This window comes from Ailuropoda melanoleuca, chromosome 8 (assembly GCF_002007445.2).
Source record: "Ailuropoda melanoleuca isolate Jingjing chromosome 8, ASM200744v2, whole genome shotgun sequence".
NCBI classification, from domain to species: Eukaryota; Metazoa; Chordata; class Mammalia; order Carnivora; family Ursidae; genus Ailuropoda; species Ailuropoda melanoleuca.
In genome coordinates this window covers 79,525,276-79,549,885 of record NC_048225.1, presented here as the reverse complement: position 1 = coordinate 79,549,885, position 24,610 = coordinate 79,525,276, and the positions used below count along the sequence as shown (strand labels likewise).

At 35.4% G+C, this 24,610-nt stretch overlaps 1 protein-coding gene across 3 annotated transcripts in view; it reads left to right on the top strand.

Moving 5' to 3' along the window:
* Window positions 1-24,610, top strand: part of COP1 (COP1 E3 ubiquitin ligase) — a 236,812-nt gene that overhangs the window by 86,586 nt on the left and 125,616 nt on the right. For all 3 annotated transcript variants that reach the window (XM_034666759.1, XM_011226884.3, XM_019801271.2), the window contains 2 exons: window positions 9,469-9,583; window positions 15,191-15,326. In XM_034666759.1, the coding sequence (XP_034522650.1) occupies window positions 9,469-9,583; window positions 15,191-15,326 (251 nt within the window). The remainder of the gene's footprint in view (window positions 1-9,468; window positions 9,584-15,190; window positions 15,327-24,610) is intronic.

The window sequence follows — 24,610 nt, the reverse complement described above, 5'->3', positions numbered from 1 at the left end:
AAGACTTTTTTTGTTTTTTTGAGTGAGATCAGTTAAACTTGGTTGAATAGATACTTGTTTCACTTTATTCTTTGCATCAAAGGATATACATTTATTGTTTTTTTTTTTTTTTTAAGATTTGTCCATCAGAAGGGACAGAGAGAGAGGGTGGGAGAATCCCAAGCAGACGCCACGCTGAGCGTGGAGCTGATGTGGGGCTCAGTCTCATGATCTTGTGATCATAACCCCAGCCAAAACCAAGAGTGGACGCTTAACTAACTGAGCCACCCAGGTGCCCTGAAGCTGGGAAAATCTTAAGATGATGAGTGTAGAGGGACAAATAAAAAAGACCTCATATAAAATGTTTCAATATACAATTGAAATTGACTTATAATATATAGGAGATTAAAATAATTTAGACAGTGCTTATGCATACTATTAAAAATGAGTTGTAATGAAATACATGATTTTCAAGAAAAATTAAAAATATTGAGATTAAAGCAATTATAGAACAATTTGAGTAGACCAGTTGCCATAACTGTTAATTTAATGAGATTCCATAAAAAACTCATTATTTTTTAAGAGTACAGGATGTGTGACCAACTGACTTTAAAGTTCATTAGTAGGATGAATGATTCAGAGGTGTAATAATCACAAGGGCATTTACCCAGTAAATTATTAAAATGTATTCTTTTTTTTTTTTTTTTTAAAGATTTTATTTATTTATTCGACAGAGATAGAGACAGCCAGTGAGAGAGGGAACACAAGCAGGGGGAGTGGGAGAGGAAGAAGCAGGCTCATAGCAGAGGAGCCTGATGAGGGGCTCGATCCCAGAACACCGGGATCACGCCCTGAGCTGAAGGCAGATGCTTAACCGCTGTGCCACTCAGGCGCCCCTATTAAAATGTATTCTAACACTGCTGTAACAAAAGGAGCACAATAAAATTTAAAATGGAACTGAAAGGTAATGAAGAATTTATTAGCCTGTCGTAAAGGTGATTATGCAGATCAGTGTGGAAAGTGGGGATTAAGTAAACTATTTGTGGAAAACCACTTACTGTGAGAGTCTAACTCAGCTAAATAATGATGTAAAGAATAATAGGACTGTAGAAATTAAGAAAGAAGCCTGCATCTTACATAAACAATTTTAACAATGAACAACACTTTAAGAAACTAGGAAAGGTATTTTAAGTATGATAGATAACTGGTTTAATTGCTTCAAAATAATGAAAGCTTTTTATATCCATTTCGTCCTTTTGATGAAAGCTCCAATAGGGTAAAAAAGAAAAGAAAAGAAAAGGTAAAAAAAAAAAAAATGAAAATTCAAAAAAAGTAAGAATTCAGAAAAAGTGAAAATTCAAATGGCCAGGTCACACATGAAATAATACTCACCTTCCCCAATAATAAAAGCAAAATATGAAGTAGTATAAGGTTCCAAAGGAGTCACCTAATTGATATGGCTCAGGAATTTTCAAAATTGGAAATGCTGTTTGCTGTGTGTGGTTGTGCGTGAGTTTCGGAGAGGGAAAGGGAAGGGAAGAGAGTTGTTAGTTTTCCAGGAAGAACATTTGGCAATGTATACATAAGACGAAAGCTGAAAATGTGAGTTGATCATTATATAGCTAGAAATTTGTTGTAAGAAATGATTCAAAGTACTGTGTAAAGATTATATGCCAGTATTACTTATGTAGGTAAAAATTTGGGGAAAATAAATACTCCCAATCATAGTAGAATACCTAGAGAAGCGATGGTACAGCTATAGGATTTTATTACTCTTAAGTAAAAAAAATTTTTTTTTTAAGATTTTATTTATTTATTCGACAGAGAGAGAGACAGACAACGAAAGAGGGAACACAAGCAAGGGGAGTGGGAGAGGAAGAAGCAGGCTCACAGCAGAGGAGCCTGATGTGGGGCTCGATCCCATAACGCCGGGATCACGCCCTGAGCCGAAGGCAGACGCTTAACCGCTGTGCCACCCAGGCGCCCGCCCCTTAAGTAAAATTTTTTAAAAAGATTTTATTTATTTATTTGGGAGAGATTAAGAGAGAGAGCGAGCGAGTGAGCGAGCATGAGCGCATAAGCAGGGGGAATGGCAGGCAGAGGGAGAGAGAGAGAAGCAGGCTCCCCACTGAGCAAGGAGCCTAAAGGGAGATGCTTAACTGACTGAGCCACCCAGGTGCCTCACAGAATCATTTTTGAACTAAAAATCAACAAATTGTCCCGTATTTGGCTAGTTTGAACTCTTTGAAGTTATTTCCACATTCTTTTGACATGTTCTTACCATTCTTTAAGTACCTTCTTACATTCTTAGACAATAAGGTGTTCCAGCATCACCTTGCCCCAGTCCTGGAATCAGCAATGTATCCAAGAAGCCCTATTTTTTTCATAATGGAGAATGTTATTTAAAAACCAAGATTTGGGGGCGCCTGGGTGGCACAGCGGTTGGGCGTCGGCCTTCGGCTCAGGGCGTGATCCCGGCGTTGTGGGATCGAGCCCCACGTCAGGCTCCTCTGCTGTGAGCCTGCTTCTTCCTCTCCCACTCCCCCTGCTTGTGTTCCCTCTCTCGCTGGCTGTCTCTATCTCTGTCAAGTAAATAAATAAGATCTTTAAAAAAAAAACAAAACAAAACAAAAAAAAAAACACCAAGATTTGGGTTTTAAGTGTGCTCATTGGTGCTCGAGTGTCAGTGCTTGTAAGCGTTTTCAGGGGACAGAGAGAGCTAGGAGACATATGTGTGTGTATATATAATATGTGTTGTGTTATCTATACAGATATATATATATATACACATTAATTATATATTAATCACCTTAAGTGTTTGATTAATGAAAGGACTCACAGGAGTCAAATAGTTTATACTTCTGGAACGGCTTGATTAAAGGCAGTGGGTACTATACAGCTAAGCAGAAGGAGGATACTCATTGAAAGGGGTCTGGCGATTTCAGGTCCCAGGCTTTTTTGTTCTTCCACACTGGGTCACACAGGAACTGCTTTGTCTCTAGGTTTAGAACTACTACTGGCTTGTGTCTCAAGGACCTAAGTAATAGGAATCCAAAGTTGGCTTGTGGTCAGGATCTCTTATTTTAAGTTAGTCACATAGTCAGTACATTTTTTACATGACCAGCTTTTAAAGACTCCACTGAAACCACGTACAAATCATAAATTCATTGATTATTACTAAACAATGCTAACAGACTAATACATTTTGCTCCAAAACAATTCACTGACTTAGGTTACAGAATATCATTTTCCTTTATTTAGTGAATACATTCCATAATGTAGGCAAGAGTCTAGAGATAACCATGTCGGCAGTCCAGACTAGCTGAGATTAATCTATGCTGCTCAGTATGTAATACATAATATTTATACAGTCGTATGTATTTCATATATGTATAAAACATACATATATAAAACATGTCTCTATATTTCGGCGTCTCTCCTTTAATGGATGAATGGATAGAGAAGATGTGTATATAAACACAATGGTGTATTATTCAGCCATATAACAAAAAATCTTGGTATTTACTACAACGTGGATAGATCTAAAAGTTAGTGTGTTAAATGAAATAAGTCAGACATTTGGTAAATGTGGCCATTTTTATTTAGAAGTAATCTAGATCAACACAAGTGATGACCATTTCCTTTTGATTTTTAGCCATATTTATCTCCTACCTATAGATCTAGACCTTATCCCGAATATGTTCATTCTGATGATTGGCCTTGTAGATTATCTACAACCAATTCATATTCTCAAATATATATCCCTTCCCAATTAGTGTATTTCTGTTCATTTATATTAATGTTATTTGTAAATTTAATAATTAACATATGGCAATGAGCTAAGTGATGTATTTTTACCAAGAATTATGAAGCAACCCAATTTTGGATGGGTTAGAAAGGAATTGCACTGAAAAAAATAAATTCAAGAAAAGCTAAGAGTAAATAGCAAAATAATTGTGAAAAAAAGTTGGTATAAAACCTGGAAGGCAAACAAGCAGTGTTTTTGACTGCTTCTTTGTTACATTCTTAATTTTTTTTCTCGTAATCATTCTCATGTTTCAGACTAAAATCTATTCTGTGTTTCCATTGAGCAGATCACTTTTTTAAAAAATCCATATTCTTGGGGACAGGTGGGTGGCTCAGTCTGTTAAGCATCTGCCTTGGGCTCAGGTCATGATCCTGGGGTCCTGAGATAGAGCCCCACATTGGGCTCCTTGCTCAGCGGGGAGCCTGCTTCTCCCTCTCTGCTTCCCCTGTGTGCTCTCTCTCTCTCTCTGGCTAACAAATAAAATCTTAAAAAAAAAAAAAATCCAGATTCTTCCCCTCAAAATTTTAAAGAATTGTGTTGGTATGTAAAAAGGAGTATATTTCATGAATATGTAAATAGAAGCAGAATTACAGTAAAAGAAACTCTATGAACTGAGCTCTTAATGTTAATTACTAGAACCATTCAGGTTACCCCTGTGCTTCTAACAAATTCCATCACCCTACCTCATGTCCGGAACTACTTTTCTGATATTTCTGTTTATCAATGTGTTGATTTTTTAAAATAGTTTTACCATACATATATGTAACCCTATATTATTTGGTTTGGCTATATGTAGACTTTATAAAAATGATATAATATGTAGTTTTTTGAGATTTGTTTTTTCAAAGATTAGTTCCTAATGTCTGTGGATGTAGTTGATTCATCTTCCCTAAGGTATAATATTCCATTTAATGCACCACCATTTATCATTTGTCCAGTCTGTATACATTTGATGTTTTTGTAGAGTTTTTGTTTTTGCTATCAAGGCCATATTTGTACCTGTCTCCTGATGTAGAGGTTCAAGAGTTTCCCTAGATTCTGTACCTAGGAGAGGAAGTGAGGGTGACAGGGTAGACACACCAGTAGTTTTTGGATTTTGTGATAATATCAAATTGTTTTCAGAGTCTTTTTATTAATATAAAGCTCCTACCACAGAAATATGTGAGTTTATTTCTTCACATCCTTGCCAGTAATTAGTACTAAGTGGTTGCCACTTCAGTGGGTAAGAAAAGTTAGTTGTGGTTTTAATTCTTATTTTTCTGACACTCTAAAGCTAGCATGTTACATTTATTGGCCTTTAGTTTTTGTGAAATAACATTGCATGTCTTTTCTCATTTTTTAAATATTGGTCTTCTATTTATTTACTTGTGGAAGCTTTAATATATGTTCAAGGTAGTAATAACTTGTTTCTTAGGTGTTGCGAATGTTGTGAATATCATCTTATAGTTTGTATCTTCTTGTCTCTAATGATGGATTTTGATGAACAGAAATTCTTAATTTGAGTTATTGAATTTGTCACTTTTACAATTAGTGCCCTTTGTGTTTTATTTTAGAAATTCTGCCCTATTGAGATTATAAACATATCCAGTGATACAGCACATGGCCAATTTTGTAAATGTTCCATGTATGCTTAAGAAGAATATATGTTTCTAATTGGATACAGTGTTTTATATGTATTCATTAAATTAAGCTTTTAAATTAGGTCATACCATTTTCTCAGTTGAGTTGATGAGGTTAATCTATTGCTATGTTGGTGGGTTTGTCAATTTCTTCAGGAATTTTTGCTTTATATATTTTTGAGGCTGTGCTACTATGTGTGTACTGGGTATACAACTATTAAGTTGGAAGTTTTGCATTTCCAGGTGCTATTTCCATTTCCATTAATGCTTTTCATCTTGAGTTTTTTTCTTCTTTGATTAAATTTGCCTGGTATATTATTTTTCATGTTATTACTTCCAGATTTTTAGTGTCTTTATGTTTTTAGTGTTTTTTGGCAGATAGCATAGTTATATTTTAAAATTCCTTTCTATCATGAATGTAATTAGTATTTATATTTATTACTCTTTTAATGCTTGCTGTTTGTCTCACTTTTTGTGTTTTTCTCTTACATTTTTACCCGCTTCTCCCACCATTTTACTGTTTTAAATGTTACCTATTCTGTTACTATGCTTTCAGTAGTTATCCTTGAAATTGATCCAAACTTAACACCTAACCAGAATCTAAACTTATTATCATCTTTAAAAAAGTTTAATTGCAGTATAGTTGACATACAATGCTATATTAGTTTCAGGTGTACAGTATAGTAATTCAACAATTTTTTACATTACTTAGTGCTCATTGTGATAAGTGTAGTCTTAATTCCCTTCACCTATTTCACGCATCTCCCCACCTTCCTCCTTTCTGGTAGTCATTAGTTTATTCTTTGTAGTTAAGAGTCTGTTTTTTGGTTTGTCTTTTTTTTTCTTTGTTCATTTATATTGTTTCTTAAATTCTGCGTCTGAGTGAAATTATATGATATTTGTCTTTCTCTGACTTGGTTTACTTAGCTTTATACCCTGTTATGCCCTCTAGGTCTATCCATGTTGTTGCAAATGGCAAGATTTTGTTCTTTAGTATTCCTTTGTGTATGTGTGTGTGTAGATACACACCACATCTTCTTTATCCATTCATCTATCAGTGGACACTTGGGCTGCTTCCATAGTTTAGCTATTGTAAGTAATGCTGCAATAAACATAGGGTGCTCGTATCTTTTTGAATTAGTATTTTCAGATTGTTTGGGTAAATACTCAGGAGTGGAGTTACTGGATCATATGGTAGTTCTGTTTTTAATTTCTGAGGAATCTCCATTCTGTTTTCCACAATGGCTGCACCAGTTTTCATTCCCACAAGGGCTCCTTTTTCTCCACATCCTTGCCAACACTTGCTGCTTTTCTTCTTCTCCTTCTTCTTCTTTCTTCTTTCTTCTTTCTTTCTTTCTTCTTCTTCTTTCTTCTTCAACTTCAGCCATTCTGACAGGTGTGAGGTGATATCTCCTTGTGGTTTTGATTTGCATTTCCCTGATGATCAGTGATATTGAGCATCTTATTATTAAATTTAATATCTTATTTACTCCCCTGACCAACACAAGTGCTCCAGAATTGAAAGTTTTTTCACTCTTCTGATTTATATGTCGTTTTTTGGTGTGTTTGTTCTGACTTGTTCTTAAGCCCCATAATTTATATAGTATAATTGATGTTACAAATAGTATTTAAAATTACTTATTGATTACAGGTTTTCTTCTTTTTATTTTGTTTCAGGTCCTCCAGTTTGTTTACTGAATTTTTCAAGCACAGAATTTCACACGTTTTTCAGAAATGGCTTATAGGCAGTAGTCTTTGTTCTCATTCACATGAAAAAATACTTTGCTCATTTTGTTGCAGGATAGTTTTGTCAGGATCTGAATTTTAGATTGGAGTTGTTTTCTTTCAACTTTTTGTGAATAACCAAAGTTTACTTCCCTAGCTTCTTTTATTGCTGTTCAGTGTTTCCCTCGTTAATTGTTGGTCCTGTCAGGTGAATTATCTTTTGTTTGTCTGATTTTTTTCCCAAGATATAATTTATTTAGGGGTGCCTGGTTGGCTCAGTCTGCTTCTCCTTTTCTCTCTTCTTCTGCCTCTCCTCCTGTTTGTGTTCGTGTGTTCTCTCTCTCTCTCTTTCTCTCAAATAAATAGATTGGGTCTTTGAAAAAAAAAAGATTTATTTATATGTGAGAGAGAGGTAGAGAGAGACAGAGGGAGAAATTGAGAGGGTGTATGAGTGGGGGAGGGGCAGAGGGAGGAGAGAGAGTATCTCAAGCTGACTTCTCATCCAGGGCAGAGCCCGACCTGGGGCTCAATCTCTTGACCTCAGATCATGACGTGCAACAAAATCAAGAGTCGGGCGCTTAACCGAATGAGCCACCCAGGTGCCCCTATTTGTTTGATTTTAAAATCATTTTGTTTTTGGACAGAAACACAGTTTTGCCTTACTGTGTCTAATTATTGATTTCTTTTGAATTATCCTACTTGATAGGAATAATTTCTTTGTATTTATGTCTGTTTTCAGTTCTGGAAAGTTGTCAACATGAATTCTTCAAATATTCCTTCTTCAGTCTGTTAAAATTTTCTGGGTCTCTAAGTGCCCATATTTTCAACCTTATACTTTTATGCTTCTTAACCTCTGTTTCAAATTTTCTATCTTTCTATCTTTTATCCTTAGTTCTGGTTAATTCCTTTAGATTTATCTTCTGGTTCACAAATTCTCTTTTCAGCCTCTCTCAGTTTTAGTGTTTTTTCTTTTTTAGGTATTTGTCTCCAGATAAGTATTGTCCTCTTTGTCTTTCCCCTCTTCTGCACCATTATATTTTAATATCACTTCTCTGAGTTCGGCTTCTTATTTGGTTGCATGTCTATTGTATCTTCAGAAGTTGTCTTACTTACTTTCTTGTGATCCAAGCATTGCTTTAAAATAAGATTTTTACCTACCATCTAGTTTTAGCAAGGGTTCACTTTAGAGTGTTCTGTTTAAGGTCAGTCATTCCTTAATATTTCTTGCTTAAATATATTTGTAGTTGTATAGTTATGGTGAACTTGTGTCATCTTAAGCTCTCGTCATGTGTCTCATCTCTGTGTCTGTTTGTGGGCCTCAAGCATTATAGAAAATAACCATTTGTGGAAAGAATTTTCTTATCCTTTCATTTAACATGGTGTAGGCAATATTATATATTGAGGATCATAGTTTTTTTTATAGATTTATATACCAATATATTTTGGCTTTGCTGGCTTTATATATATCTGATTTAGTTATTCTGATCTTCTAATGTATATGTTAACTACTACAAGCATATTACATATTACTGCCCCTTAATTTAATAACCAGTATTAACTTAAATATATATTCTGACAATCAAGGACTATTTCTGATATTCAAATAGAGTAAAGGGCTGCAATATAAGGATGATGAAAAAGTAATTTTCTTTTGAACATTGTTTTCTAACAATTTCTGCATATTAAAATTCTCAAAATTCTAAAATTTAGCATGGTAGTTATAACAGATTCTATTTTAATTTAATTCGAAGAGTTGAAAGAAGCTTCTTATTTCATCCTTATAAAATTGGCCTTGAGAGCCTATATGCATATTTTATTTTATTTTATTTTTGTAGCTGAAATATTAGAGTTATATAGCACACCATATTGTACCAACCAGGGGCCTAGCCCAGCTGGGACTCACCACTTGCCCCCGTGGGACTGCTTTCTCCCCCTCTGCCAAGTGGCCCCATCCTCAAGCCTTTCACCATCCCCAGAAGCCCCTCCCCTCTGGCCTTTGGTCCACGCAGTCCCTTCCCCACCTATGCACCTCCCTGTAATCTGAGGTATGTTGATAGATTTCCCCCTCCCTTACATAGTACAACCAGGCTTCTCCAGGAGGCTTGAGCTCAGGGGCAGGACCCGGCCCCCAACTCTCCTCCTGATCCCCCAAACCCTGAGCCTGTTTGCATTTGAAAATAAAAATAAAAAAATATGGTCTAGGAACTATGAGTATTTACTATTTGTAGTTACTTTAATATGTTGATATTTTGAATATGCAATCATTTAAATATTCTGTGCAGAAAAAAGCTATCATTTGTTCTAAATTAAAAGTGTCTTTTCTTGTTACTACTTTAGACAAAGAAACAGCCTTGGTATAACAGCACATTAGCATCAAGAAGAAAACGACTCACTGCTCATTTTGAAGACTTAGAGCAATGTTACTTTTCTACAAGGATGTCTCGTATTTCAGGTACATATTCCAGACTTCTTAAAATATATCAAATGCATATGTCAGATCCTTTTCTAGCTTCTTATGCTAAATTTATATAAAGTCCTATTTATAAAGCAAAAGTGTGTATTTTCGACATATCCTGCCAGAATTTTGTGGAGATTCTTAGAGATCTTGAAGAACATTGCTTTCCAATAGCAATTTTTGTTTTTTTTCCCTCTATTTGAGGATTTTTAATCTCTATGTAGTGAGTTATATAAAATTAAGAAAAAATCAACCGTGGATATGTTGTTAGGAGAAATAAGTTCCATTCAATTGCCTCTTATTATTAAATATTAAACATTCATTAAGTTCTAAGTACTGTCCTTTGTGCTAAGAATAAAAAGATGAAAGAACTGATTTCTGTTGTCAGGGGGTTTTGTAAATTCAGTGGGGAAAGCAACAGGTAAGTAATTCTATGTGGTATTATACGTTGTATAAGTGTATTAGGGGAATAGAGAAGAGTATCCACTAATTTGCTGGGAATGAAGAATCCACACAAAGTTGAAAATGGGGAAATTTAAGAGAACGATCACTGTAGGCATTTTAGAGGATTGTATTTAGTCAAGGCTAGAATTCGTTAACCAAATAAAGTAATTAGAAACATCTTCAAAGTAGAGGAAATAAACTTATGCTATGTCATGGACATGATAGCATTGGATGTTTTCATTGCATGACTATAGTTTTGTCTCTTGAGCTGTAACTTTCTCAGTGTCTTTGCTCACCAGTGAAGTAGGCACATTCATACCAACCCTATGTTTTGTTTTGTTTTTTATTTTATTTTATTTTTTTTTTAAAGATTTTATTTATTTATTTGACAGAGATAGAGACAGCCAGCGAGAGAGGGAACACAAGCAGGGGGAGTGGGAGAGGAAGAAGCAGGCTCATAGCGGAGGAGCCTGATGTGGGGCTCGATCCCATAACGCCGGGATCACGCCCTGAGCCGAAGGCAGACGCTTAACCGCTGTGCCACCCAGGCGCCCCATTGTTTTGTTTTTTAAGATTTATAGCTGATATAAATATATCTATAAAATATAAAATACAATGCTTGGTATAAGGTGCTCAGTTAACTGATGTCATTAGTAATACACCTGCTCAAAATGAGGACCACCAAGGAAAAAATGCATTGTATTTTATTAGTTGTTAACAATTTGGCCTTAGTTTTCTCTTGAATAGGCATGTTTGTATTAAAATCTACACATTGTTAAAATTAAGAACACAAGAAACAATGGATGTTGGCGATGATACGGAAAAAGGGAAATCCTCTTGCAGATTGGTGGGAATGCAGATTGTTGTAGCCACTCTGGAAAACAGTATGGAGGTTTCTCAAAATGTTAAAAATAGGGGCGCCTGGGTGGCGCAGTCGTTAAGTGTCTGCCTTCGGCTCAGGGCGTGATCCCAGCGTCTGGGATAGAGCCCCACATCAGGCTCTTCCGCTAGGAGCCTGCTTCTTCCTCTCCCACTCCCCCTGCTTGTGTTCTCTCTCTCGCTGGCTGTCTCTGTCAAATAAATTAAAATAAAAAAAAGTTAAAAATAGAACTACCCTGTGATCTAGCAATTGCATTACTAGGTACTTACTCAAAGGATAACAAAAATACAGATTCAAAGGGGTACATGCATCCCGATGTTTATAGCAGCATTATTAAGAATAGCCAAACTATGGAAAAAGCCCAGATGTCCATTGAGTGATGAATGGATAAAGAAGATGTGGTAATGGTTCACAAATGAAATATTAGTTAGCCATCAAAAAGAATGAAATCTTGCCATTCACAATGATGTGGATGGAGCTAGAGTGTATTATGCTAAGCGAAATAAGTCAGAGGAAGGGAAATACCATATGATTTCTCTCATACGTGGAATTTAAGAAACACAACAGAAGAACATATGGGAGTGTGGAGGTAAAAAGAGAGAGAAAACAAATCATAGGAGATAAAGAATAAACTGAGGGGGGATGGAGGGAGTTGGGTGGGGGATGTGGGATGGGCAGTAAGGAGGGCACTTCTTATGATGAGCGCTAGGTGTTGTAGGTAAGTGATGAATCACTGAATTCTCCTCCTGAAACCAGTATTGCACTGTATGCTGACTGACTAGAATTTAAATCAAAATTTGAAAAATAAAAAAATTAAATCTACACATTGCTTATTTCCTCTGGACAAATTTGCCTTAGGATTGGTCGTGGAGGAAAAAAGATTTACATACCTTTTTTCCTGTGAAGTCAAGGACAGAGCGAAGCTTTGTTTATTAATGTGTATGAAATTAATGATCAAGAGTTTTTATAAGATGGAAAACTTTCATTGTATTGCCTGGGAATTGAGCCCCTTATTGAGCCTCTGTAATAGTCTGTAAAGTGCAATAGAAAGCTGTGAAAATGGGGGCGCCTGGGTGGCGCAGTCGTTCAGCGCCTGCCTGCAGCTCAGGGCGTGATCCCGGCGTTATGGGATTGAGCCCCACATCAGGCTCCTCCGCTATGAGCTTGCTTCTTCCTCGCTATGAGCTTGCTTCTTCCTCTCCCACTCCCCCTGCTTGTGTTCCCTCTCTCGCTGGCTGTCTCTCTCTCTCTGTCAGATAAATAAATAAAATCTTTCTGTTTTTTTTGGTTTTATTTTATTTATTTATTTTATTTATTTATTATTTTATTTTATTATTATATTATGTTAGTCACCATACAGTACATCCCCAGATTCCGATGCAAAGTTCAATGCTTCCTTAATTGCATATAACACCCAGTGCACCATGCAATACGTGCCCTCCTTACTACCCATCACCAGTCTATCCCATTCCCCCACCCCCTCCCCTCTGAAGTCTTCAGTTTGCTTCTTATAATCCATAGTCTCTCATGTAAATAAAATCTTAAAAGAAAAAAGAAAACTGTGAAATTGAAAATGGTTTGAAACTTACAATCTGATTGGCAGATAGTTCATATTAACCCTGTTAGATGTTATTTGTTGGTATGATGTTAAAATACATTCAGAGGCAAATGGCAGACATATAAAAGAAAAAGAGAGGTAGGAAAGAGAGATTGGGGGATAATTTTTAAGTAACCAGCAGCATAGGCATGCTGTGGCATAGTCAAGGTGTAGTCACAGACCAGTCTATTTTGGGGATGTAAGATTACTGGAAGGTAGAATAAATTAAAACCAGGAGGAAGATTAGATTTTCATTTTTGTGAGCATGGCTATGTTGTACTTAAAACATTTGTCCTTAGTTTTTAGGAGTCTGTCAAGTTTGTCTTACTGAGCTTTCACTTTGACTACGCTTATTGTATTGCTGAATATGAAGTTCCTCCTCCTAGTTTCCTTGACTATGAAGAGGAAGTTTTAATTTCTACATAATGGAGTACATAGTGTTTGTTTTTCCTTCTGTATATTTTTAAATGAGAATCCATCCCCTCTTTCTGACTTTCAATTTTCAACTCTGAAAATGAGAGATGAAGATTAAGAGATTAATGCCCTGGACTCTTAATTGAAAGAGGAGGTAATTATAAAGCGTTAGAAGAGAGAAAAGAGATGCTGAACACACTTTCACAAACTAATCTGTAATTGGAATAGGAAAAGTAATATGCTAGCAGGTATGTATGATTATTGACCATGAACCTACCAAGCAAATAAAATCCTACCTTTTCATAACCAGATAAAAATCAAATCCCTATACTTTCAGATACTAAAATAACGATTTTTAGTGTTTTCTTTATAACTTCTGTTGGAAGTAGGTGTTAATGAATAGGTATGATGGGCAGAGAAGTTTAGCTACCCAGGAAAAGATTATGGTCTTCAACAGAATATGCATTCTTGAATGCTTGTGAATTTTTTGTACTTTAGGATTGCGTGTCAAAGTATAAAAGAGTAGATTTACATTAAATTAATATTTAAACATATATCTAAGGTGTCTTTCCAGTCACTATTACATTAAATACTCAGAGTTAATAGGATTATATATAAAAAGAACCAATTAGTTGTTACATACATCCACTTTGTAGTGCAGTTGATTGGTTTTGCTTCAGTGACCCATGTTTTATTTCCATTTTTTTGAATTTACTGAGAATAATTTTTGTGGAGCGGGAGCATTATTTAAGTAACATTATGACAGTGCATGCTAATTGGGTTTGTTTTTTGCTATTTTTCAAGCGGAAACACTATAAGATTGGAATTTTATATAGGTTGTTAGATGAATTTGCTGTGTTAGTGTTTAAATCTTTAAAATGTAAAATATTGGAGACAGAAGTTTAGTGTCAGAGACTAGTAATTTTTTTTCGTGGTAGTAAGTGTTCGATAAATTTCTTTATGTCAGTAGTTGTCCTGTGCTAAAGGCAGATGCCCGACCCACTGAGCCACCCAGGCGCTCCAGACTTAATGATTCTTATATCTAAATTTTATTATGTCTACTTTTTTTCAGAGGACATTTAAGAAGGGGAAATCATGGGCACCATGTCGGTTAAGTGTACTAGTCTTGGTTTTGGCTCAGGTTCATGATATCAGGGTCATGAGATGGACCACCTCATTGGGCTCCTTGCTCAGTGGGGAGTCTGCTTCCTCTCTTTCTCCCTCCCCCTGCTTGTGTACTCTCTCTCTGTATCTCTCTCTCAAATAAATAAATCTTTAAAAAGGGGGGGAACCAGGTAAGTTTACTTTGAAAAAGTTGTATGTGTCTGTATGTGTATGAGCTAAAAGTAAGGAAGAAAGTATGAAAACAGTGTTGTAACAATCTTCAAATTTCAGTTTGGAAGCTAACTAAATTGGGTGTTTTACTTTTCTTTCTTTGGAAAGGGAAAACAAGTCCAAACTTAAAGCAGTTTTGAAAAGCACTGATTTTTTATTCATGCTTTCTCTGTAGTCTTGTTTCTAGATTGGAGAATAGATAGGTGTGTTTATTCCCAGTCTTTCATGAGATGATTTTGTGATTTAAATTCCACATAATTTAATTGTGAATAGTTTACTGAAATGGACTTTACTCAAAGTATTTATACGGTGTTCTAGTGAATGGAATTAATGTTTTCCATATTCCACCACGAGTTTGAGTAGAAGTATTTTATTTTTTAGAGTAATTGATATATTACAGTTTTCTACTCCCTTTTCATAATTGGATTTAAGTATAATGTGAACAAGTATTTTACTTTCTTTTTACTTAAAAAGCAATTGCTTTCTTAATCTAAATTACGTTATAAATTGTTTTGATAGTAAATAAATGTGGGCATGCAGATTTATCTCTGTAAACGTGTTCCTTCAAAATAACGAATAGACTCTGCGTATATACCCCTCTGTCCGCCCTCACTTTCTCCACTGATAAGGGATTTTTGTTTTAATAAAAGATTAAATTTCTCTTGATCAGAGGTACTTTTTTGTTTTTCCAAGAAATTGTTGTTTAAAAATTAAACAATATTTACAGTATGTTTTTGTTGGTGTTGAGACAGTGTCTGTCAATGAACCACTAAGAAATTTTTATTAAAGCTGAAAGATCAGCTAAATAATTTGTGCATGCAGGTGTTCTCTACTTAAGAATTGTTTGTATTTAGAATATAATTTTTAATCTGTGTATACTGCTCTTTGACTTACATTGCAGTTCAGTTTATTTTATTTTGTTTTCTTCACGTAGATGATAGTCGAACTGCAAGCCAGTTGGATGAATTTCAGGAATGCTTGTCTAAGTTTACTCGATACAATTCAGTACGACCTTTGGCTACATTGTCATATGCTAGTGATCTCTATAATGGTTCCAGCATAGTCTCTAGGTAAGTATTGGGCAGCACTCTTTACTATTTACTTTTGCAAGAGTATGTAGAATTTAATTTGACAAGCAGTTTCATTGTTCTAGTTAAGAGCCTGTGTTCTGAAGTCACATTGCCTGCCAATTTGTAGTTTGTGGTCTTGGGCAAGTCCCTGCATCTCTTTAGTCCTCAATGTCTTCATCTTTAAAGTGGAATGATTAATAGTATTCACCTCATAGGGTTACAGTTTGTGTTCTTATAATGTCTTTGTCTGGTTTTGGAGACAGGGTATGTATGCTCTTCTCATAAGGGCTCCCTCATTGTCATTATTTCTTCCTTATATATTTTGTAGAATTCTCTAGTGAAACTATCTTGGCCTTGAGTTTTCTTTGAGGGAAGAGTTTTAAATATAAATTAAATTTTTAAAAGAAGTATAAGACTAATCAGGTTATTGATTTTTTTCTTGATTGAACATTATTTTTAGTTTGTGTCTTTAAAAGAATTTGCCCATTTCATATAGGTTGTTGAATTTATTGGCATTCATGTGTTTATAATAGTCCTTTATTATGTTTTTATGTCTTAGATTCTCTAATGATGTGCCCTTTCTCATCCCTGATATTGAAAACTTGTTTCCCTTTATTTATTTTTTTTTCTTTAATAGTCTGGTTTAGAAGTTTATCAATTTTATTTGTCTTTTCAAATAGCCAACTCTTAGTTTTTTGATATTCTGTATTTTTCTGTTTTGATTTCTGCTCTTAGCTTCATTATTTTTTTCCTGCTTTCTTTGCCTCTTATCTTTGCCTCTTATCTTTGTAGTTTCTTAAGGTAGAAACTAAAATGATTGAGTTGAAAATTTGTTTCTCTAATATAATTTGTGCTTTAAATTTCTCTCCATGCCCTGCATTAGCTGCATCCCATGAATTTTGATGTGGTATTTTTTTCTTTTTCCCAAATTTTATTTTTATTGTGATAAAATACATGTAACATAAAATACACTATCTTAACCAGTGTACTGTTAAGTGATATTTAGTAAATACCTTCATAATATTGTGCAAGTGTCACCAGTATCCATCTCTTTAACACTTGACATCTTGTAAAACTGAAAATCAATACCTGTTAAACAGTAACCCTTCATTTCCCCCTTCCCTGAATCCTGGCAACCACCCTTCTACTTTATTTTTCTATTATTTTGACTACTTTGAGTATCTCATATAAGTGAAATCACACAGTTTTGTTTTTTTGTGACTGACTTATTTCACTTAGCAAAATGTTGTCAGTTTTTGTCCATGTTGAAGCATATATCAAAATTTTCTTACTTTTTAAGGCTAAGTAACACTCCATTGTATGCATGTATATGCCACATTTTGCTTATCTGTCCGTCTGTTGAGGGACACATATGGTGCTTCCCTGTCTTTTCACTGTTGTGAGTAATACTGCTATGAACATGGGTGAACAGATACCTTTTCAAGACCTTGTTTTCAGTTGTTTTAGGTATATCCCCAGATATGGCATTGCTGGATTATATGGTAATTCTATTTCAAATTTTTTGAGGAGCTGCCATAATGTTTTCCACAGAGTCTGTGCCATTTTTTTTTTTTTTATAATCCCACCAGCAATCATAAGGTTTCCAGTTTCTCTACATTTTTGCCAGCACTTCTTATTTTCTCTGTTTTTGATAGTCACCATCCTAACCGGTGTGAGGTGGTAGCTCTTAGATTTGCTTTGCATTTCCCTAATGATTAGTGGTGATGTGCTTTGTTTCCTCTGCTTATTGGCCATTTGTTTTAGAGCAATTTCTATTGAAGTCTTTGCCCAGTTTTGAATTTTGTTTTTGTTGTGTTTCAGTCGTTCTCTATATATTCTGGCTATTAATCTCTTATCAGATTTGTACATATTTTCTCTCATTCTATGGGTTGTCTTTTTACTTTGTTGATATTGTCTGTTGATTCACAGAATTTTATAATTTTCATGACATCTAATTTGTTTATTTTTCTTTCGTTGCCTGTGCTTTTGATGTCATATCCCAGAAATTATTATCAAATCCTAAATCATGAAAACAGTTTTGTAGTTTTGTGTTTTATTTTATTTTTTTAAAGATTTTTAAAATTTATTTGACAGAGAGAGAGACAGCCAGCGAGAGAGGGAACACAAGCAGGGGGAGTGGGAGAGGAAGAAACAGGCTCCCAGCGTAGGAGCCTGATGTGAGGCTTGATCCCAGAACGGTGGGATCACGCCCTGAGCTGAAGGCAGACGCTTAACGACTGAGCCACCCAGGAGCCCCTATAGTTTTGTGTTCTAGATTTAACTTTTTTCCATTTTGAGTTAATTTTTGTGTATGGTTTTAGGTAAGGGTCCAACTTCATTCTTTTTTTCATGTGGCTATGCGGTATCCCCAGCATCACTTCTTGAGAAACTCCTTTCCCTATTGAATGGTATTGCCACTCTTGTCAAAGGTCATTTGACCATATATGCAAAGGTTTATTTCTGGGTTCTCTTCTCTGCTGCATTGGCCTTTATATCTGTATTTATGCCACTACCACACTTATGTTAACAGATACAGCGAGAGAGTGAGGGCTGGGGGGCAGAGGCAGAGGGAGAGAGAGAATCTTAAGCAGGCTCCACACCCAGCACAGAGCCCAACATGGGACTCGATCTCATGACCCTGAGATCATGACCTGAGCCAAAATCGAAAGTTAGAGTCTTAACGGAATGAGCCACCCAGGCTCCCCAACACACTGTTTTATCATAGCTTTGTAGTAAATTTTGAAATCAGGAAGTGTGAGTCCTTGGCTCTGTTCTTTTTCAAGATTGTTTTTTCTGTTTCTGCAGAAAATGTCATTGGGATTTTGACAGGGATTGCATTGAATCTCTAGATTACTTTGGGTAATATTGACAATTAACAATTTTCAGTCTTTTGATCCACGGACATGAGATGTATCTCCATTTATTTTTGTCCTCTTTAATTTTTTTCAGCAATTTTTGTAGTTTTCATTGTACAAATCTTTCACTTTTGATTAATTCCTAAATATTTTTTGATGCTGTTGTTAAGTGGAGATGTTTTTATAATTTTTTGACTATTCATTGTTGCTACATTGAAGATATGATTTTCATTCAGTTCATGAAACTTAAGTTTCAAATTTGATTTTTTTTTTGTCTCATGGATTATTGAAACATCTTAATTGTTTTCAAATGTTGGGATTTTCTAGTTATCTTTTTGTTATGTTGTTTTTATTTTCATCATCTTGGTGACCATTCTTTAAAAATTTTTAATAAAAATTTTCCAATATACATAAAAATAGAGTGGAATAATAATCCCTCATATACCCATCTTCCAGATTCAGCAGTGATCCAGATTTTGCTATACTTGCTTCTTTTATACTTTTCATTCTTTCTTTGCTTACACATCTTTTTTTGAAGATTTTATTTATTTGAGAGAGAGTGCGATAGCCAGATAGAGCACAAGCAGGGAGGAGAGGGACAAGCAGACTCCCAGCTGAGCAGAGAGCCTGATGTGGGGCTTGATCCCAGGACCCTGGGATCATGATCTAAGCTGAAGGCAGATGCTTAACTGACTGAGCCACCCAGGTGCTCCTGCTTAAGTATTTTGAGACAAATTTCAGATGCTATGTCATTTCATCCTTATATCCTTAAAGAATGTATATGAACATTGTAAAACCATAGGGCTGTATCATATGTAACACAACTACCAGTAGTCCCTTGGTATCATTACATTGCTTGTTTATGTTAAAACCTCCTAGATAGAATTAAGAAACCTTAAAAAGATGTTTTGATGTAGATCAGGAATTGGGCAAGTTTTAACTTATGCAATACATTACTGTGTATGGCTTTCCATTTGCATTATGAAGATTTTTATTACCATATAAAAATACAGATCTTGGAATTTAAGCTGATAGCTAAAGAGTCTTGCAGTAAAACTTTTATTGTATTCCAGCTGATTTAGCTCAGTAGCAAGTAAGACAAGAATCATAGATTTTTTTCCCTATGTGTTGGTAATGTGAGTTTTCTTTATCAAGCCGTGGAATGATTTTAACTTGAAAATACAGTAGATTGTGGGGCGCCTGGGTGGCACAGCGGTTAAGCTTCTGCCTTCGGCTCAGGGCGTGATCCCGGCGTTATGGGTTTGAACCCCACCTCAGGCTCCTCTGCTATGAGCCTGCCTCTTCCTCTCCCACTCCCCCTGCTTGTGTTCCCTCTCTCGCTGGCTGTCTCTATCTCTGTCGAATAAATAAATAAAATCTAAAAAAAAAAAAAAAGAAAATACAGTAGATTGTGAGGCTTATTTAACTAATGAATTGAGTGATTAAATTTATATAACCGAAATTAATTGACCCCTTAATGTGGGCTAGACTCAGTATAACCATGAATAAGCCAGATAAGATGCTTGGATTTAGGAAAACTCTTAGTATTATTTCAGTGCATTTATAGAAGCAATGTAAGAAGTTTTTGAAACATTTTAGCTTGGAGTAACAGTGTAACACTATTGCTTAATTACTATCATTATTATTTTTTTGAGAAAGAGAGCGCTGGTGTGCTTGTGCACAAGGGGTGGGGTGATGAGGGGCAGAGGGAGGGAGAGAATCCCAAGCAGCCTCCACACCCAGTGAGGAGCTATCATTGGGCTCGATCCCAGAACCCTGAGATCATGACCTGAACTGAAACCAAGAGTTGGACACTTAACTGACTGAGCCACCCAGGCACCCCTTAAATTCTTAACCAGTGTAAGAATGTGTAATATATGTTTTTAAAAGCTTCAGAAATGTAGCTTGAGTGTTGAAACGGCAAAAATAAGGATGGAAGTTTATAAGAATGACCTGAGGTATACATTTACCTATAATTATGTGGCTCTACTCAACTAAAATGCAGATTATAGCTCTGGTATAATATAGATTAATGTCCCTTAGCATTGTAAATTGATCGTGCATTGTATTTTCTTTTCCATTAAAAAATGAACAGAAATCCAAAAACAGAGTAAAAATTTCCACCTTAACTTTATATTACAAAAGCAGCATTTCTAGTTAGAAAATGTAGAATTCGTTATGCATCTCTAGGATTCAAAGAGAGTAAGAGCCATTTTTCCCCCATCATTTTTGAAAGTCATTTTAGCTTGATTTTAATATAATCCTGGGCTGTTTTTTTTAAGTGCTATTAAGCCCCCCCCCGCCCCCCCCGCCAAGTTTTGTTTAAATTCTGGTTAATACATAGTGTAATATTGGTTTCAGGAATATTAAGTCTTGATCATACAGAGAAATCTGTGTCAGAGCATTGTGTATTCTGAGGCAGAAGTTTACTGAAGACTGAAATGAGATTTCAGTTTGGGAATACCACTTAATGAAACTGAGATTAGGGGTTCCCGGGTGGTGCAGTTGGTTGGCCAGTGCAATTGGTTGGGTGTCAAACACCCACACTCCCTCGGAGTCTTCTTGAGGCTCCCCCCCCCCACACCATGCTCGCTTGCTTGCTTGCTCTTTCTCTGGAATAAAGAAACCTTTTTTTTTTTTAAAGTGAGATTGGTTTTATTAAAATATTTTAATTACAAATTTAAAAGGTACCTTTAGTTGTTTTTTATCTTGGATGCTAATAACATCTGTTCTTTTATTGACATTGAATTAACATTTCTGAAAAAAATTTCAATTTCGAAGTTTTATAATACAAGACAGGATAGATGAAGACTAGTAGGTAGCAACAAGGAAAATAGTATTTAGAAAGATTTTGCAAGTTTCACAGCCCTGGTGATTTTTTTGCTTTTCTTACTTCCTTATATTTATACACATCATTGATAATAAATTCAATTTTAAAGTCTTTTAATTCCTCTCAAAATAGGACATTTTGATGAAGAATTTCCTTTGGGAAAAGAGATAAAAACATATTAGAAATGAGAAATCATGTTGAATTTGCATTATTTAATAATGCATTATTTCGTTACATTGAAGAAGAAATTATTCTTACTGTAAAATTGCACGAAATATATCTAGTGTTGGTCATTCACTGCATTGAGAATCTCACCGAGAGAAAAAACCTTGGTTTTAAAGTTTTTCTTTTGCTTATGGATCATGTTGGGTTATTTAATATCATACTTGTAATTCCACAAGGTGGCAGCATTTGTTTACTTTGACAGTATCTCAACTGTTAGGAGAGGAGGTATGGAACTAAATGGCTGATAGGAAAGTTCATGCTCATGAATACTAGATGGTCCTAGGTTAACAGCAGCAAGTAATGGAAAGGATAAAACTCATCTTACATATGACAATGATGTCACATTTTGCATATATTCTTAAATATCTAGCGACCATCAGGGAGGAATTTTTTTTGAAACTGCATTGTTTGAACTTACTGCATACTTATTAGTGGCTGTCTCTTGAATTCTTGGTTTGAATTTTACACCTAGATTGTTACGGTTAAAATTTTTCTACATTCCATCTGTAGTTTAGAGGTTTTATTAACATTTTTGCTATGTTTTTTTCAAATTTTTATATTTTATTCTGTTTATTTTTTTATTATGATGTTAGTCACCATACAGTACATTATTAATTTTTGATGTAGTGTTCCATGATTCATTGTTTGTGTATAACACCCAGTGCTCCATGCAATAAGTGCCCTCCTTAATACCCTTCACCAGGCTAGCCCATCCCCCCACCTCCCCAAAACCCTCAGTTTCCCCAGAGTCCATAGTCTCTCGTGGTTCATTTCCCCCTCTGTTTACCCCCCCTTCATTTTTCCCTTCCTTCTCCTAATGGTCTCCCTGCTATTCCTTATGTTCCACAAATGACTGAAACCATGTGATAATTGTCTTTCTCTGCTTGACTTATTTCACTTAGCCCAAATTTTTAAATAGAATTGCAGCAGGCATTAGTAAATTTATAAGAAGAAAATGGTTATGTATTGTGGCATTTGTTGCTACTGGTAGATCAGTTGTTACACTGATAATGTAGTCTTTGATTATTTGATTACTTTTTTAAAGATACCTTTGTAAGTTCCTTATATGATATTGTAAGTATTTCACTAACTCATTTAATCTTTATATAAAACCTATGGAATAAGGCATTGTGATCAATCCCATTGTACAGATGAGGAATTGTGGTAGAGAGAAATTATCTAAATTGTCCAAGTTCAGCACAATGCTAGCGAATGATAGAATTAAGATTTGAACTAGACATTGTGTCTTCAGGGGTTCTACTCTTCCATTTCCCCTTCAGGACCTGTTGAAACACTGTACTTTTGAGACACCCAAAAGAATAAAAGGAATGAATTATTTTGAGTTTCTTTTTTTTCTTTTTTAAGATTTTATTTATTTATTTTGGGGTGGGGAGGAGCAGAGGGAGAGGCAGAGAATCTCTGGAAGACTCCCTGCTGAGCACAGAGTCTGGCATGAGGCTTGGTCCCCAACCCTGAGATCATGACCTGAGCCGAGACACTCAACCGACTGAGCCACCCAGGCACTCCTCTTTTGCGTTTATGATACTTGGTATCTCTATTACTTTCGTGTCTGATTTTCCCTTAATAATGAGCATGATTTTTAAATTTTAATTTGATGTAGGTAGTCTATTAAAATGCTGCTCTTGCCATAGCTTGAAACTATTCATGTTCAATGTTAATTTATTTATTTTTGTAGTAGCCAGTTATAAGTGTTGTGTTTCCTAAATTTCAATTTTTAATGACCGCCAGTACTGATTCTGTATTGTAGAATACTGTGACTTTTTAATTCGTATTTAAAAACATCTGCAGGTAATTACATGATTTGTTTTCAAAGGAAAAATTATTACTTTTTATTTTATTTATTTTTTAAACAAGTTGTTTTGTTTGTTTTGTTTTGTTTTAAGTAGGCTCTGTGCTGGGCCCCAGTGTGGAGCCCATCATAGGGTTCAAACTCAGTGACCCTGAGATCAGGACCTGAGCTGAAATTGAGTCAGATAGACACTTAACCCACTGAGCCACCCAGGTGCGCCTGTGACTCTTTAGGACTGCTAATGAACTTTCTCTTTTTTTCAGAAGATATTTTTGTTATCATCTTACATGTTATTGGGCTCTCTGGGGTCAATGAGAAATGTAAGGATTTGGGAGTACAGAAAAAAGAATTTCCTTCCAGAATTTTGCTCAGGCCTAGTCTTTTAAAGCAGTATTTTTATTTTTTTTAATTATTTATTTATTTTAAAAAGATTTTATTTTATTTATTTGACAGAGATAGAGAGAGCCAGCAAGAGAGGGAATACAAGCAGGGGGAGTGGGAGAGGAAGAAGCAGGCTCATAGCGGAGGAGCCTGATGTGGGGCTTGATCCCATAACGCCGGGATCACGCCCTGAGCCGAAGGCAGATGCCTAACCGCTGTGCCACCCAGGCGCCCCTAAAGCAGTATTTTTAAAAACTGTGTTCTGAACTTCAAGTTTCCTCAGGAAAGAGGTTTTATCTATCTTACTTCTTGCGGACTCCCCATTTCTGGCAAATGATAGGTGCTTAAAAGTGAATATTTGTTGAATGAATGGAAAACTCTTTTGCCTGCTCTGGGAGGATCTAGAGGGCTCCAGTAGTTGTCCAACTCAACTTGCTTTTATATATTTGCTTCTTGGTATGTGTTCCTTTGAAGAAAGTATCCCTAGGCTACAAAAGAAGTTTGTAAGTCACCAATGACACGTGACAGAAAAATAAAGTAGTGTTAACAACTTAAAATAGAGAAGTCTAGGATTGTCAGCAAGTGTTGATGAGTTTCCTACTTCTGTGACAATTCAAGATACAGGTTAAAAGTGAGATATGAATAGTCCAAGCTTACATAATGGAAGCTGCTACATCCTTTCCTTCCCTCCTTTCCTTCCCTCATAGCCTCTGCCCTAAAATTTTCCTATTGTCATTTCCTTGTTTTTCTGTTTTCTTGTGCCCCTGCTTAGGCTGAGGCTTTTCAGTAGTACCGAGTGAAGCCATAAACTCAAATCATTTTACACTTACTATCTCGAAGTGTTAATTGGGTTAGCATTTGAGATTTTAGTACACTAGTAAAAGTTTGTCATAAAATATGCCTACAACAAAGGTTTAGAATTAAAATATTGCCTTTTATGATAAAATTTTTATTTTTTGTTAACCTAATGACTCTCTTCAAATAATCAAAGTAGAAAAAGAATTAGAATGATTGTTTGGCATCCAAGAGATGAAAGTAGGACTAGTGGCTGGAAGTTACATTTTAAGGTATCATAAGGAAGATCTTCATAGTCAACAATGTGCAGAAGTAGGATAGGCTTCATCAGGAGGCAGTTGCTATATGCTCTTAGGACTTTAAAACTAAGCTGTACTTTTTTTTTTTT